The sequence below is a fragment of the Ranitomeya imitator genome, chromosome 2 (assembly GCF_032444005.1).
Source record: "Ranitomeya imitator isolate aRanImi1 chromosome 2, aRanImi1.pri, whole genome shotgun sequence".
Lineage (NCBI taxonomy): Eukaryota > Metazoa > Chordata > Amphibia > Anura > Dendrobatidae > Ranitomeya > Ranitomeya imitator.
In genome coordinates, this window is record NC_091283.1 from 844,889,612 (window position 1) to 844,906,404 (window position 16,793).

At 43.4% G+C, this 16,793-nt stretch overlaps 1 protein-coding gene across 4 annotated transcripts in view; it reads left to right on the plus strand.

Moving 5' to 3' along the window:
- Window positions 1-16,793, plus strand: part of VTI1A (vesicle transport through interaction with t-SNAREs 1A) — a 508,838-nt gene that overhangs the window by 112,139 nt on the left and 379,906 nt on the right. For 2 of the 4 annotated variants that reach the window (XM_069754293.1, XM_069754291.1), the window contains exon 5: window positions 3,016-3,036. The exons of the other annotated variants lie outside the window; for them this stretch is intronic. In XM_069754293.1, coding sequence (XP_069610394.1) covers window positions 3,016-3,036 — 21 coding nt within the window. The remainder of the gene's footprint in view (window positions 1-3,015; window positions 3,037-16,793) is intronic. 4 annotated transcript variants of the gene reach the window in all.

The window sequence follows — 16,793 nt, forward strand, 5'->3', positions numbered from 1 at the left end:
GAAGTAAATAGACAACCATCATAAGTTCAGAAAATTGTCTGTTCGACCCGCGATAATAGGGAAGGGGCGTTTAATAGAGTTCAGCATTTATTTGTTATCAGCATGCAGGCAGGAATGGTCGTCACATTATCGTTTTTTTTTTTTTAAATTCGGTGGTTTGGGGAGTCACGTGCATGCGCCTCCATCCCCGTTGCACACGCCGCGGCATGTTTTGATTTTAGTCACAGCAGACGGCTTTAACCACAAGAGATTTCACTGGCTCAAACCAGCGCAAACCAGATTTCTCTCCCAAGTCTACAAAGAAACAGATTACCCCTCGCATCAAGTTCCGCGTCCATAAAAAAAGGGGAAAAAAAAAAAATCTTTTGTTTAATATTTTGGTAAAAGTAGCAACGTGAACCTTCTGCCTTTCTATAAATATCAGAATTAGCGCCGATTATTTTAGTTTAGATATCGGGAGCAACAAAAGTGCTTTTCTTTGTTCAGAATTTATTTTTTATTTTTTCACGTGTTATTTTTCCTAAATTGACTGAATGTGTCAATGATTAAAATGATAAAGAAGCATTCTGCTACCTAGTAACAAATCCTGAAAAAAAAAGAAAACCCAAACAAACCAAGGCTTAAGCCAGCCATCCAGCACAAATGAGATAAAGATTTCCTTTTTTTTTTTTATTTGCAGTGGAAAGTCTGAAAAACCAAAATCCCAATGTTTTAAAGATCATTGAATGTGGTGAAATAAGTTTTGCTAAGTAACCCGTCACACATGCAAACATTAAAACCTGTGTCATTGATCGCAACGTAGCCGGCATTTACCGATCTCGCTCTGAAAAGTGAACGTTCACGCTGGAAAAATTAGCATTTCTAAAAAATGAAAATAAATATCTGTCATAAGATTTGTCAGCCGACCCGCCATCTTCTTAACATAAAGCTTCAGGAAACGATTGCAGAAAAAAATAAATCCTACTTTTGTTAACCCCTCAATAATCGTAAATAGGGAAAAAATATTTTGAATTTTTTTTTCTTCCCTTGCTAGATTTATATTTTAAGCAAAATGTCCAATTTATTATCACCAAGTCACTTTAATAAGCAGTGACATGTGTTTATGTATTAAAGTTTTATGTCCTTCATCGGCATTAAAAGTGCGGTAGAAAGAAATAATAGCCAGGTCAAAACCAATTAACATTTTTATAAATTAAAAATAAAAATGACTTTCATTTTCTATCAAAAACAGTGGCTAAAATGAGTTAAACGACTAAAGTCTATTTTGAGATGTATGATTAGTGGCTAAAGCGTTAATTAAATCAGAAATTAATTATGGTATATAGTTATATATTAACTTTATAGATTTATTACACTTTTATTCAGTTTAGTATTTTTATTGTTGTATATTTTTCACATTTTCATTCAATGTAGTACTTGTTTATCTTATTATTATTATTATTATTATTTATTGTTATAGCGCCATTTATTCCATGGCGCTTTACATGTAAGGAGGGGTATACATAATAAAAACAAGTACATTATCTCATTATGTATTTTTTATAGTTTTTAACACATTTGTTATCTGTTACCGTATATGTTATATAAAATAACTATTAAAAACTATAGCTGTATTAAAGAAAATAAAAATTACACATACTGTGTATATATGTGTATATATATATATATATATATATATATATATATATATATATATATATATATATATATATTTATATACGGTATAATAAAAGTGAAGAAAATAACTTAATTTAAATTAGATTTTGTCTTTATTTTTTAATTTTTATTTATTTAGCTTATTGATTTGCACAAAATGTAGGATTAACACTGATGCCGCATTGGTCACTTTAATGAGATAATTAGATATTGATAGTCTGTGACGACCTCAGATGGGTCCATACGTTGCATATAAATATATATTTTTTTACAGACCACCGTGGTTTAAAGTAGAAGGTGAAATGTGCTGATTTGAAAGCCTGAATAAGCAGATAGTTAGTTTTGGATTGTATTTTATATTTTCATCTATGAATTGCATTCACGCCGTCCCGCCATTCATTACGGGAATATATTAGGGTCTTTTTTTTTTCTCGCTAATACTCCAGCCCAGCAGCTTTGCCATCTGACCCAAACTCTATTTTGGAGCAGCAGAGCTGCAGTAATTTGCTTACTGAAAACCTCAATCTTGTCCCCATCGCTCGTCAGTAAGACAAACAAATGCTTTTTAAGGAGATTGAACTGTGTAAGAAAGAAGTTGGAGAAATGTGCTTCGCTCGCAGCTTTATTGACAGAGGGTAATCTGAGAATACTGGGACTTGTTCACGAGCAGCGGGCAGGAATATGCCGAGGTGGAAAAACCGGCAAAATAAGGAACCTAATGATAAATGTTGCAGGTTTTCCAGCGGGCAGTGTAGCTGCGGTTCTGGTCACATTGCACCAAGTACCCGCTGCGCCCCAGAACGTTCCTTTCTCACCCCAGGGGGCACCTCCTGCGGCCGCTGTGCCCACTTTATTTTTGTGAGAGGTTTTTTTTTTTTTTGGTACCTGTTATCCCTGGCACTGTGAAGAATACCAGTGTGTGAATGAGCCGGGGTGACTGGGTGTAAGTCTGTATGATACAGAATACGGAGGCTAAAACCTTCTTTTATTATTTTTTTTTATTTTTCCTCTTTGTAACAGAGTTCCACCGAGCCGTTCCCCTCTACTTGATGATTGCGTCTTAGATGTGCTTTTAAAAGAGAATCCCAAACCATTTTTTCTGTTTAATGTGACAGTATGAGAAACTGATCTTTAGTCACTCACAAAAAAAAAAAAAAGGGAAAGGGAAAAAAAAAATAGTCGCCCGGAACACGGCGAATGTTTAGCTCCGTTTAATGTGTTTGTCTGTGATTTTTCTTTAAATGCTAAACATGTAAACAGATAAATTGTCAGTGTTAATTCTGTATCCTGTCACACAACTGATCTCTCTCTCTTGCCTTCTCTTTCCTTTTTATCTCTCTTTGTGCATTCTCGTCGCAGTTGCTAAAATTACGGGAAGAGGTGAGTGCTTCCAAGCTCCATGTTCGCCACCCCCTCTCCACCACTCACCCATTCACTTGCTTACACTTTCAAAGCTTCGTTTCGTGGAAAAGTTGACATTGTTCATTCAGTTTTCTTTTTTAGAGGGATTCGCTACGTAGAGAGGCAGAGATGACACAAAATGACATTTCACCCACTAATATCTGCTCCTTTCTGCATTTTCCCCTATGCAAACACTTGCAGGGTTGGGATAAGGAAGCGGAGACTGGTGGTAGATTTAGGCCCGAGGGGTATGATCAACTCTGAGTTATCGGACCGATCATCAGTGCATTTGTGGTGACGGCAATAAAGGTTCGAAAACCTATCTAGTGACTGACATATATTTTCTAACAATTTGTAGTGATGCAGTTGTGCTAGAAATTGCTTGCTCCATAGGAAAAGTGTGTTAATTATTATAATATGTCTCGGTATGCATGTGGTTCTTTATCAGTTGTGAAATAATCATGTGGGGATGGTGACATCTATGGCTGCCTTGAAAAAATCTGCCCCCGATGTTCAGTCCAGAAAACCATGATACACCGTGTGGTGCCAAGTTCAGGACCTCAGGGGCGGAGCATGGTACCAATTATAAGAGTCATGCTCCGTCCCTCTAGGGGCTGCATTTTATAGAACGCAGAAAATCAGTTTTTCCTGGAGTGTTCCTTTAAGTCAGTAACTTATGAAGTTAGGAACTATTTATTTATTAATTTAGCTTTCCTATATCGCGCCAGCCTAGCCCGCAGCGCTAGGAAGATGAGCGAATAAGATTGCAGATCCCTGGTCCAGCAGTCAGATCAGTATTTCATGGCGGCTGGATACGAGCCTGGGCAGAGCCGCCTGTTGCCTGCCGGCACTTTGGTTCCTCTGTAGATTAGCCGGCCTTGCACGGTGTCATCGTTGCTGTGTATCGCATACGTGACGCCGTGCCAGGCTTTATCTGTGGAGGAATGGAGGGTGCCGGCGGGTAAGAGGCGGATCTCAGGCTTCCTGTCTAGCAGCCATGGACTTAACTCTTCTAATTGTCATTACTGTTCCCATTGGGCCTCACAATCTAAACCAATGGGAAGAATGGCTGCACGCAGATGTTACTCACATAGTGCCCAGAAGGCACTTCTGACTCTGGTGGTTTTGTAGAAAATGAGAAGGTAAAGATGTGCAGACTTTGTGATCGTCCTGTGCGTATGGGGCACATCGGAGAAATTCTTTCTCATTAAGTAGACGCCTTTCAAGGCTCTGCCCCCATTGGCATCATGATTTCTATTCAGACCCGATGGGTCCTGTAACCTTACGATGTCTGTCAGGGATCCAGTATTTTTGTATCTGCTTGTTGCTCCTTATGCATTGCTAAATCCTGGACCTCCTATTGCAATGCGCATGTGAGCGGAGCCCAGGACAGAAGTGATCTGCTGCTGCTGCTCCTGCTGGAGGCGGCCACTCACATTTAATGTTCACCAAATTCACTGATTTTAGCACTAGTTAACCGCATGATTAGAGGTGTGCGGACCCTTGGATGTTCAGGTCTGGCCAAACATTTAAAAGAAAAAAAAAAATTTGTGTTTGGGTACCAGAAAAGTGCCTGAACCCGGACCCCATTCACTTGAATGGGGGGCTTGAACCTCCACGTGTCATGTGCATCACAGGGCGGCAAACACTGCTTCTGATCGGCGGTAAAATCATTACTGCCAGTCAGACTGCTGCGATTCCCATGCTGCCCAATGAGTGTGAGCCCATAGCTGTGATCGGAGGTAAAAAGTTTACCTCTCATCACTGGCGTCGGCTGATGGGACTACTGCTCCCATCAGCCTATGCCTGCTGCTAATAACAGCAAGAGCAATCATCTGGCGCCTCCGATCACAGCTGTGGGCTCATGCTTTCATTTGACAGCGTGGGAACCGCAGCTGTCTGACTGGCGGTGATGATTTTAGCGCCGATCAGTGGCAGTGTTTGCCGTGCTGCCATGCACATGATAATGCGTCAATCCTCGGTGTTTGGGGTGTCGAATCCGAACAGTAACGCGGACTTCCTGGTGAAAAGTAGGTGTTCTGTGTCCTGTTGGGGTTTGCCCATCTGTACACATGATGTGTGGGGTGTGCTGACAAGTACGACACCATGTACAGCACCAGGATATACTATGTTGGGCATTATGTGCCGTATATGCCCGCTGTACCCCCAGTGTTATAATACTATCGGTTCTCATTGGGCAGGGGGCTGATATTTTCGTTTTTCTGGTTTGTATAGTTTCTGGGTCAGTAACAGCAGAGCCTGCGGAGGTGGTGGCGAGTTGTCACCCTCTCGTCGTCTTCTCGGACGCCATCATTTTCTTCAGACGTCTTTTCCAGTTTGATATTGAAATGGCCCTTCCTCCTCATCCTCGCGGAGTAATGTATTCTGTTTCTTTCTCCCCCTCTAATTTTACATGGTGGAAACTGAGTCCACAATTCGTCCTTTAAAGTCTTCCATCATTTGCAATATGAAAGTGGTTAAAAGCAGAAGGAATATCTCCATTGTCTTTTGTAACATTGATACGGCTTTCATCTCGTACAAATAACAGGAGCCGGCTCCATGTAATCAAAAGCCGCTATTATGATTTCTAATGAGAATTACAAGGAACAAAAAAAGGAAATTCCTCATCTTCTCTGCTCCGTTTTATAAAGTGCGCTCTTCTGTGCTGCAGAGTTAGTGCTGGTTGTATTGGCAGATGGGGCAGTTACACTGATACCCCGGGCAGGGCCGGCCCAGGCAGGATGCCCTCGGAGAATATGGGCAATATTCCATCATACTTGGTTATTCCATTTACTTCCGATCTTTACATGGAGTTTCCATTTTGAATCATTATTTTATGTTAGAAGAGAACCCTGAATAAATCTTGATTGTATGGGTCCCGGTCAATCAGCAGAAATCTTGGTGGAAATTGATGAGCGAGAGTTCAATATCCCTGCAGCGCCAGGGAAAAGGGTGCATTACACAATTCTGAAATGGGCTGTCAAAAAAAAGTATGAATGGGCCAAGATCAGAATTCCAGCAGCTCAGAAGTTTCCGCCCACCAACATGACTGTGCCTTTAAGCAGCTTGGAAAGTTCCAGAAATCGATGTCATGGCTTTTGGAGCTTTTGTTAAGCTAATTGGCATCATTTGTGTCAATTACAGGCAGATATGTGGCTCTACCTTAGGCCTACGCGCCTCTTTGCTTGATGTTATGGCAAATCAAAACAAACTTGTCAAGACATAAAGGTGGATATACTAATCACCATGGGAGCACGCGGCCATCATACCGCTCAGGATGGACACATGTTCTGTGTCCTAGAGGTGAACGTACCAAACACGCCCAGAGCATGGGTCCATCATACTAATATGGAAGGAGACACATTCTGTATCTAGAGGAGAACGGACCAAACACGCCCAGAGCATGGGTCTATCATACTGATATGGAAGGAGACACATTCTGTATCTAGTGGAGAACGTACCAAACACGCCCAGAGCATGGGTCCATCATAGTGATATGGAAGGAGACACATTCTGTATCTAGAGGAGAACGTACCAAACATGCCCAGAGCATGGGTCCATCATAGTGATATGGAAGGAGACACATTCTGTATCTAGAAGAGAACGGACCAAACACGTCCAGAGCATGAGGCCATCATACTGTTATAGAAGGAGACACATTCTGTATCTAGAGGAGAATGTACCAAACACGCCCAGAGCATGAGGCCATCATACTGATATGGAAGGAGACACATTCTGTATCTAGAGGAGAACGGACCAAACACGCCAAGAGCATGGGTCCATCATACTGATATGGAAGGAGACACATTCTGTATCTAGTGGAGAACGTACCAAACATGCCCAGAGCATGGGTCCATCATAGTGATATGGAAGGAGACACATTCTGTATCTAGAGGAGAACGTACCAAACATGCCCAGAGCATGGGTCCATCATAGTGATATGGAAGGAGACACATTCTGTATCTAGAAGAGAACGGACCAAACACGTCCAGAGCATGAGGCCATCATACTGTTATAGAAGGAGACACATTCTGTATCTAGAGGAGAATGTACCAAACACGCCCAGAGCATGAGGCCATCATACTGATATGGAAGGAGATACATTCTGTATCTAGAGGAGAACGGACCAAACACGCCCAGAGCATGGGTCCATCATACTGATATGGAAGGAGACACATTCTGTATCTAGTGGAGAACGTACCAAACATGCCCAGAGCATGGGTCCATCATAGTGATATGGAAGGAGACACATTCTGTATCTAGAGGAGAACGTACCAAACATGCCCAGAGCATGAGGCCATCATACTGATATGGAAGGAGACGCATTCTGTATCTAGAGGAGAACGTACCAAACATGCCCAGAGCATGGGTCCATCATAGTGATATGGAAGGAGACACATTCTGTATCTAGAGGAGAACGTACCAAACATGCCCAGAGCATGGGTCCATCATAGTGATATGGAAGGAGACACATTCTGTATCTAGAGGAGAACGTACCAAACATGCCCAGAGCATGGGTCCATCATAGTGATATGGAAGGAGACACATTCTGTATCTAGAAGAGAACGGACCAAACACGCCCAGAGCATGGGTCCATCATACTGATATGGAAGGAGACACATTCTGTATCTAGTGGAGAACGTACCAAACATGCCCAGAGCATGGGTCCATCATAGTGATATGGAAGGAGACACATTCTGTATCTAGTGGAGAACGTACCAAACATGCCCAGAGCATGGGTCCATCATAGTGATATGGAAGGAGACACATTCTGTATCTAGTGGAGAACGGACCAAACACGCCCAGAGCATGGGTCCATCATACTGATATGGAAGGAGACACATTCTGTATCTAGTGGAGAACGTACCAAACACACCCAAAGCATGAGGCCATCATAGTGATATGGAAGGAGACACATTCTGTATCTAGAGGAGAACGTACCAAACATGCCCAGGGCATGGGTCCATCATAGTGATATGGAAGGAGACACATTCTGTATCTAGAAGAGAACGGACCAAACACGTCCAGAGCATGAGGCCATCATACTGTTATAGAAGGAGACACATTCTGTATCTAGAGGAGAATGTACCAAACACGCCCAGAGCATGAGGCCATCATACTGTTATAGAAGGAGACACATTCTGTATCTAGAGGAGAATGTACCAAACACGCCCAGAGCATGAGGCCATCATACTGTTATAGAAGGAGACACATTCTGTATCTAGAGGAGAACGGACCAAACACGCCCAGAGCATGAGGCCATCATACTGTTATGGAAGGAGACACATTCTGTATCTAGAGGAGAACGGACCAAACACACCCAAAGCATGAGGCCATCATACTGATATGGAAGGAGACACATTCTGTATCTAGAGGAGAACGGACCAAACACGCCCAGAGCATGAGGCCATCATACTGATATGGAAGGAGACACATTCTGTATCTAGAGGAGAACGGACCAAACACGCCCAGAGCATGAGGCCATCATACTGATATGGAAGGAGACACATTCTGTATCTAGAGGAGAACGGACCAAACACGCCCAGAGCATGAGGCAATCATACTGCTATGGAAGGAGACACATTCTGTATCTAGAGGAGAACGGACCAAACACGCCCAGAGCATGAGGCCATCATACTGATATGGAAGGAGACACATTCTGTATCTAGAGGAGAACGGACCAAACATGCCCAGAGCATGAGGCCATCATACTGATATGGAAGGAGACACATTCTGTATCTAGAGGAGAACGTACTAAACATGCCCAGAGCATGAGGCCATCATACTGATATGGAAGGAGACGCATTCTGTATCTAGAGGAGAACGTACTAAACACGCCCAGAGCATGAGGCCATCATACTGATATGGAAGGAGACACATTCTGTATCTAGAGGAGAACGGACCAAACACGCCCAGAGCATGAGGCCATCATACTGATATGGAAGGAGACGCATTCTGTATCTAGAGTAGAACGTACCAAACATGCCCAGAGCATGAGGCCATCATACTGATATGGAAGGAGACACATTCTGTATCTAGAGGAGAACGGACCAAACATGCCCAGAGCATGAGGCCATTATACTGATATGGAAGGAGACACATTCTGTATCTAGAGGAGAACGTACTAAACATGCCCAGAGCATGAGGCCATCATACTGATATGGAAGGAGACGCATTCTGTATCTAGAGGAGAACGTACTAAACACGCCCAGAGCATGAGGCCATCATACTGATATGGAAGGAGACACATTCTGTATCTAGAGGAGAACGGACCAAACACGCCCAGAGCATGAGGCCATCATACTGATATGGAAGGAGACGCATTCTGTATCTAGAGTAGAACGTACCAAACATGCCCAGAGCATGAGGCCATCATACTGATATGGAAGGAGACACATTCTGTATCAAGAGATGGATTTACGAATCACCATAGGAGCACTCGGCAATCATACCGTTCTAAAAGGAGACACATTCTGTGTCTAGAGGAGAACATACTAAACACGACCAGAGCATGGGGCCATCATAGTGTTCTGGAAGGAGACACATTCTGTATCAAGAGATGGATTTACGAATCACCATTGGAACACTCGGCAATCATACCGTTCTAGAAGGAGACACATTCTGTATGTAGAATAGAACGTAATAAACACACCCAGAGCATGGGGACATCATTCTGATATGGAAGGAGACACATTCTGTATCAAGAGGTGAATGTACGAATCACCATTGGAACACTCGGCAATCATACCGTTCTAGGAGGAGACACATTCTGTATGTAGAGGAGAATGTAATAAACATGCCCAGAGCATGGGACCATCATACTGTTATGGAAGGAGACACATTCTGTATCTAGCGGAGAACATACTAAGCCAGCCCAGAGCATGGGGCAGTAATTCCATTCTGGAAGGAGTTGGTTCTGTATCTAGAGGAGGATGTACTAACCATCATAGGTGCATGTGGAAGTATGTGAGTGACGTGGAGCTCTCGGCCATCATACTGTTCAGGAAGGAGCTTGTTTTATATCTTGAGGTGGACAACATGACCAGAGCATGTGGCCATCATACCACTCAGGAAGGAGACTTATTTTTTTCTCCTAGATGTGCATGTACAGATCATTCAAAAAGCGAGAGCAGACGACCTTGTGAAATTGTTGAAGGAAATTGGTGCAAAAGTATCTATTAGAGATGAAGGAATATATTGGAGTATAATGGAAGCCTACTCCCATATTAGAACATCCAAATTCAGCAAAGTGACGTTTACTGGCTGCAATATTGCTGCATCAAAAAGAACCTTAAGATGGTGAAGAAATAAAAATAAGGGACATTCAATTCACGGAGGATAACTTCTTTGCGAATCAAATTCCCAGGAAAATCCACGCAACCGAATTCAAATTTTGTGAGATAAGATAGTCCAACATTGGGCTGTAGATTCGATAGTTGAACTGCATTATTTATTGGTAGTAGAGAACACATGGTACAGTGCACACATACCAGCGCGTTGTGAGCGTAGCAATGTGCTCTGTCCTGGCCGAAGAATCATCCACAGCATGGGAGGTGACCTGGTTTCCTTTTTATCGCTTTAAAAATTTTGCTCTATCCGCTCATCTTTAGTATCTACGTGAACTGTACAACGTGTCCTTTAGTGACATGGCCCAAAGACCCCTAAGCAAAGACGCCACTGCTCCAAAACTGACATAAAAATGAGAGGTTACAGTTCACAACTAGATAAATGTCCTTTATTCTCAGGAAACAATAATGGAACTTCTCAACAATAATACCACAATTATGTATGAAAGAAAAAGGGGAGGCTTGCAAGCCATAGGACACTATCCCAAACGTGAAGCACAGGGGGCCAGCATCGTGTTGTGGGGGTGCTTTACTGCAGGAATGTCTGGTGCCCTTCATACAATAGATGGCATCATACGGGAGGAGAAATATATGACGATATTGAATTCTGGAACAGCTGGAACGCAATGTGCGCTGCGCCCCGGAAATCAGAATAAAGAAGGATCCGTGCCTGCTGGACGCACGCAGCGTTCCACCGTCACCTGCTGCTGCAACCATTTCCCCTGATGAACCCCGTTTGGACTGAGAATAGGGGGGAAACGCGTCGTCCTGCTTTGCCCGAGTATATGAAGTGACGTCTCTGTCCCTTTGGGGTCAGCAGCTACAGCCGAACGTCGCCCTGGTACCTGGCAGCTACCTGCCGCACAGGTCTGACCTCACCACTAGAGGCTCCAGCGAGCACCATGGCAGCTGCTGAATCTCGCTGCTCCAGGGTAAGTCCGGTCTGTGGCACAGTGGCTTTCCGAACCGCGTGCGATTAACCATAGCTGCACGCAAGTTACCATTTTACCTATGATTCCATCGTGTAACCACAGCTCTGCAGACTGGAACCAGTTTTCTCTACTATTAACCCTTTAAAGACTTGCCTATATTGGACCTTTAGGACAAAGCAATTATTTCCATTGTTTTATTGTCACATTCCAGGAGTCATATTGTTCTTATTTTTCCATCGACATAACTACGAGAGACCTTTTTTTTTTGTTGTTGTTAGGATGAGTTGTACCTGTATGTGGCAGGATTTCTGGTTATATATAACTTCTTACCAATCTTATTAACGCTTTGTAGGGTCGAATAAAAGAAAAAAAAGTTTTAAGATTTCGATTTTCTTCTTTTCACCAATGAATAAGTTGCTACCTTTATTCCGTGTGTCAGCATGATTATGACCATAGTTTTATCTATGATTTACTGCTCTTGTACAACAAATACGGTTTTAGAACACCTCATGAATACGCATATCACAGTAGTAATGACATAGATTTTAAATATTAGAATAACTGTGATTGCTTCTGGACATAACAAGGAATGTCGCAATATAGAACACAACAAAGAAAAAACATACGACAAAAGACTTCCAAAGTACAATGTATGAAAAAAATGTAAATTTTATTACTAAACTCACAATACAGGTACCACACGGAGGAGGGGAACAGAACACCCACTCGCACGTGTTCAGAAACAGACGCCCACAGTAACGCAATTATAAGTAAATATACCCTGCACAAGTAGTGACATCCTTCTATTGCGCACTCAACCCAATAGGTCTAAAGCATAATATACCCCATACATGGTATGATAACCACCTAAGTTGGAGCAGCCATAATAGCTGTATAATTACCTATGGAGTTAGTAAATGCTGCGGGCGTCCTCCCCGACGCGCGTTTCGGCGATTCGTCGCCTTTCTCAAGGGGTGACGGGAGGACAGGAAGAGGGAGTATAAAAAACCCCAAGGACCAATCACAAACCGATACATGGATTACCAAGTCTGGCACAGGTGTAACGGCCAGTAGCTAACCGCTGAATGCATCGCCTCGCGTCCTACTGCAACTTCCTATGACGCACGCGATGCCATGGTAACTAGATGCCCCGGCGGCGGCGGCGTCACGTGCCGCATGACGTCATATCACATGACAGTCACCATGGCACTACAGACGCCGCAGGCCGACGGGGGAGCCAGGATCATGGCGCGCGTGCGTACTGATGCTAGTAGGATCAGATAGGCGCAGCGAAGTGCATATAACTAAGGTAATATCAACACGGCAGACCATTGTATGGACATTTAAGCAACATGCAAACTATATAGGTACATTGTAAATTATTCAAAGACCATAGTAGGACTTTCCCAGGAGTACAGGCATTATTGGATTAAAAAGCATAAGTACATTAATATCATAGAAAAATACAAATGTTGCCAACAGACTCAGTACACAGTTCTACGAAAGTATAAAAAATCAAAACATACATATATAGAACAAATGTGTTACAGTAACAGGGAAACTATCAGGTCTCTATGATGTAGAGTTCTGTCATGATTCCAATGGCAGGGAATCACAAAAGGACAAGCACCAACGAGCTCTAGGGTGATGGAACCTGAGCTGACCGCGACCCTAATCCTGAACACACAAATAACAATAGCCGGGGAACGTGCCTACGTTGATCCTAGACGTCTCGCACCAGCCGAAGATCTAACTTCCCCTATTAGAAGAAACACAGACCTCTCTTGCCTCCAGAGAAATACCCCACAGAAATAGCAGCCCCCCACATATAATGACGGTGAAATGAGAGGAAGGCACATACACAGTATGAAAACAGATTCAGCAAAATGAGGCCCGCTAAAACTAGATAGCAGAGGATACAAAAGTAAACTGCGCGGTCAGCAAAAAACCCTTCAAAAAACCATCCTGTAATTACTTGAACTCATGTTCCAACTCATGGAACATGAGGAGCAATTACAGCCCACTAAAGCAACCAGCAGCAAAGAGACAATTATATGCAAGCTGGACAAGACAAAATTAAAGCAAAACGTGGAACAAGAAAATCAAAACTTGGCTTGTCCTGAAGATTACTGAAGCCAGAAGCTGAGGTAACAAAACACTCTGATAACCTTGATAGCCAGCGGGGAAATGACAAGAAAGCCCGGTTAAATAGGAAACTCCCAAATCCTAGTAGAACAGGTGGGCACCAGAGACCGCAGAACACAAATCACCCAGTACCATCAGTAACCACCAGAGGGAGCCCAAAAACAAAACTCACAACAGAGTTCCATGTCAACTTGATATATTCTTGAAGGAGACAGTACTCCGTCTTTTATAGTTGCTTTAAGTAATATGACAGTAGGCATGCCGGTAACGAGATCCAAGCAATTCCATAATACGGCAGCAAGTGTGAGAGGACTAGAGGGACAATTTAAAAACCTAAATTAAAAACAAGAGCAAGAACAGGTGCGTAAATGACATCAGTTATATTCAAAGAAGTGGTACAAAACTCAAGTTCTCATTGAGTCCTTTAGGATGGACTGTATCTAAAGTCCATATCCATCTGGTTTCTTTCTGTGCCAGTCTGGAACTAACCTTCCCACCCCGAATTCCCGGGTCCACAGTATCAATACCCCGGACTCTAAGCGCGGCGCCATTACAATTATGATGTAGTTTAAAATGGCGGGGTAGTGTGCGAAGTGTGGACGTGTCGTCATGGCCGGCGGCCGCCTCAATCCCAAGAACATGCTCACGCACGCGTATTTTAAGTTGGCGCGTGGTGAGCCCTATATAAATCAAGTTACAGGGACACATAGCAAAATATATCACATTACGGGTGGTACAGATAATGTGTTTCCTAATCTCATAAGTTCTTTGGCCAGACGAGTTTTTAAATGTGTCAATGCGGTCTATATTGGGGCAGGCGACACACCGGCCACACGGTACACATCCACACCTCGGACCCACCCCATCAATAAATCTGGAGCCTGTTTCTCCCTGGTAATGGCTCCTAACCAGACAGTCTTTTAAGTTTTGAGACCGTCGGATGACCACGCTCGGAGTCCCCGGGAGGATACTCTTAAGGATAGGGTCCGCCAGTAGTATAGGCCATGCCTTACCAAGGCATTGTTTCATACGAGAGAACTGGGCATGGTAGTTCGTAATATAACGTATTTTATTTGATGTGTTGCGCGGTCTATCATGAGCATAAAGCAAGGATTGCCGCGTCGAATACTTTGCCCTAGAATAGGCCCGTTTAATGGTACGTCTACCATACCCCCTCTCATGAAATCTATAACAAAGATCTTTGGCCTTCACCTCAAAATCCTCATCGTTAGAACAAATCCTCCGTAATCGGAGAAATTGACCGGTGGGGACGGAATTAATCATATATCTCGGGTGGGCAGATGAGGCATGAAGCAGACTGTTGGTGGAGGTCTCCTTCCTATAAATTGTAGATTGCAGCATATTGTTCCCATCTTTCCAAACAGTAACATCCAAAAAATTAATTTTAACAGTATCAGCCTGATATGTCACAAAAATATTCCGATCGTTTGTGTTTATCAAATTGATAAACTCCTGCAAAAGGTCAGATGTTCCCTGCCAGATCATGAATATGTCGTCGATATACCGCATCCAAAATGGGATGCGGCATAACGACGACTGATCTGACAGGGGGAGGTCCTTCTCCCACAGCTCCAGGAACAAGTTTGCATATGCCGGGGCAAATGAGGCCCCCATTGCAGTGCCCTGGAGCTGCAGGAAGAAGAACCCCTTAAAAACAAAAAAATTGTGAGTAAGTGAAAACTCTAGGAGTTCGAGAATAAGACAGACAATCCCTCTAGGTAAGTTCGACATTTCTAGATAGTATTTAGTTGCCATTAGGCCGTCACTATGCTTAATGCTGGTATACAGGGACTCAATGTCACCTGTAACCATAAGCATGTCATTCTCCAAGTAGAGACCGTCGATCCTCTTCAAGAACTCACCAGTGTCAAGTAGAAAGGAGGGAAGAGTTTCCACCAGGGGCTTCAATTTGGAGTCAATCCAACGATTGACGTTTTCTAGGAAGTTGCCCGGCCCAGAGATGATTGGACGTCCGGGGGGGTTCTCCGGATTTTTGTGGATTTTGGGCAACAAATACATAGTGGGTATCTGAGGTTCTTGTACCTGGAGTGCCAAGGCAAGTTCTTTAGTAATGATATTATTATACACCGCACTGTTAAGAATTTTAACAAGTTGCCCAGTGAAGGCCGGAAGGGGGTTAAACGTGAGGCGCTTGTAACAGGTTTTATTGTTAAGTTGTCTAAATGCCTCTCTTTCATAGAGGGCTGTTGGCCAAATCACTATATTTCCCCCCTTATCGGCAGGTTTAAACACCACTTCCGGAAGAGCCCTCAGGACGTCCAATCTAGCACGCTCATCTCTGGTCAGGTTGTCGCGGACGACCCCTCCAGGAATATGGAGAAAGTCCTCAGAGACAACCCGAACAAAGAGATCAATGCTAGGGCAAGATGCAAAAGGGGGAAACTTCTTGGATTTAACTCTTATGGAAGGAGGAATCTTACCTCCTTCTCCCAATTGGTGCTCAGCATGTAGCTCCTCCAAATCCTGGAGGGCTAGTTGTTCCTCTGTTGGAAACAAATTATGCAGATGAGGATCAAAAAAGTACCTTTTAAACAGAAGTGACCTAGCGAAAAGGTGGAGGTCCTTAATTGCGGAAAAAGTGTCAAAATGAGATTTAGGAGAAAAGGTAAGCCCTTTACCAAGGAGCGAAAGATCACTCATTGTAAGTGTATGGGAACTCAAGTTAATTACCTTTTTATTACCGTGCCCACGATCAGGTGACTTATGTTGATTCCGTCTATATGGGTGAAAGTTTGCATCTCTCGTACGATTAAAGCGAGAGCCGGATCGGGTCGTCATAGATGAATTAGACCATTCAGAGGAATCACTTCCTAGAATCACTTCCTAGAAAACGTCAATCGTTGGATTGACTCCAAATTGAAGCCCCTGGTGGAAACTCTTCCCTCCTTTCTACTTGACACTGGTGAGTTCTTGAAGAGGATCGACGGTCTCTACTTGGAGAATGACATGCTTATGGTTACAGGTGACATTGAGTCCCTGTATACCAGCATTAAGCATAGTGACGGCCTAATGGCAACTAAATACTATCTAGAAATGTCGAACTTACCTAGAGGGATTGTCTGTCTTATTCTCGAACTCCTAGAGTTTTCACTTACTCACAATTTTTTTGTTTTTAAGGGGTCCTTCTTCCTGCAGCTCCAGGGCACTGCAATGGGGGCCTCATTTGCCCCGGCATATGCAAACTTGTTCCTGGGGCTGTGGGAGAAGGACCTCCCCCTGTCAGATCAGTCGTCGTTATGCCGCATCCCATTTTGGATGCGGTATATCGACG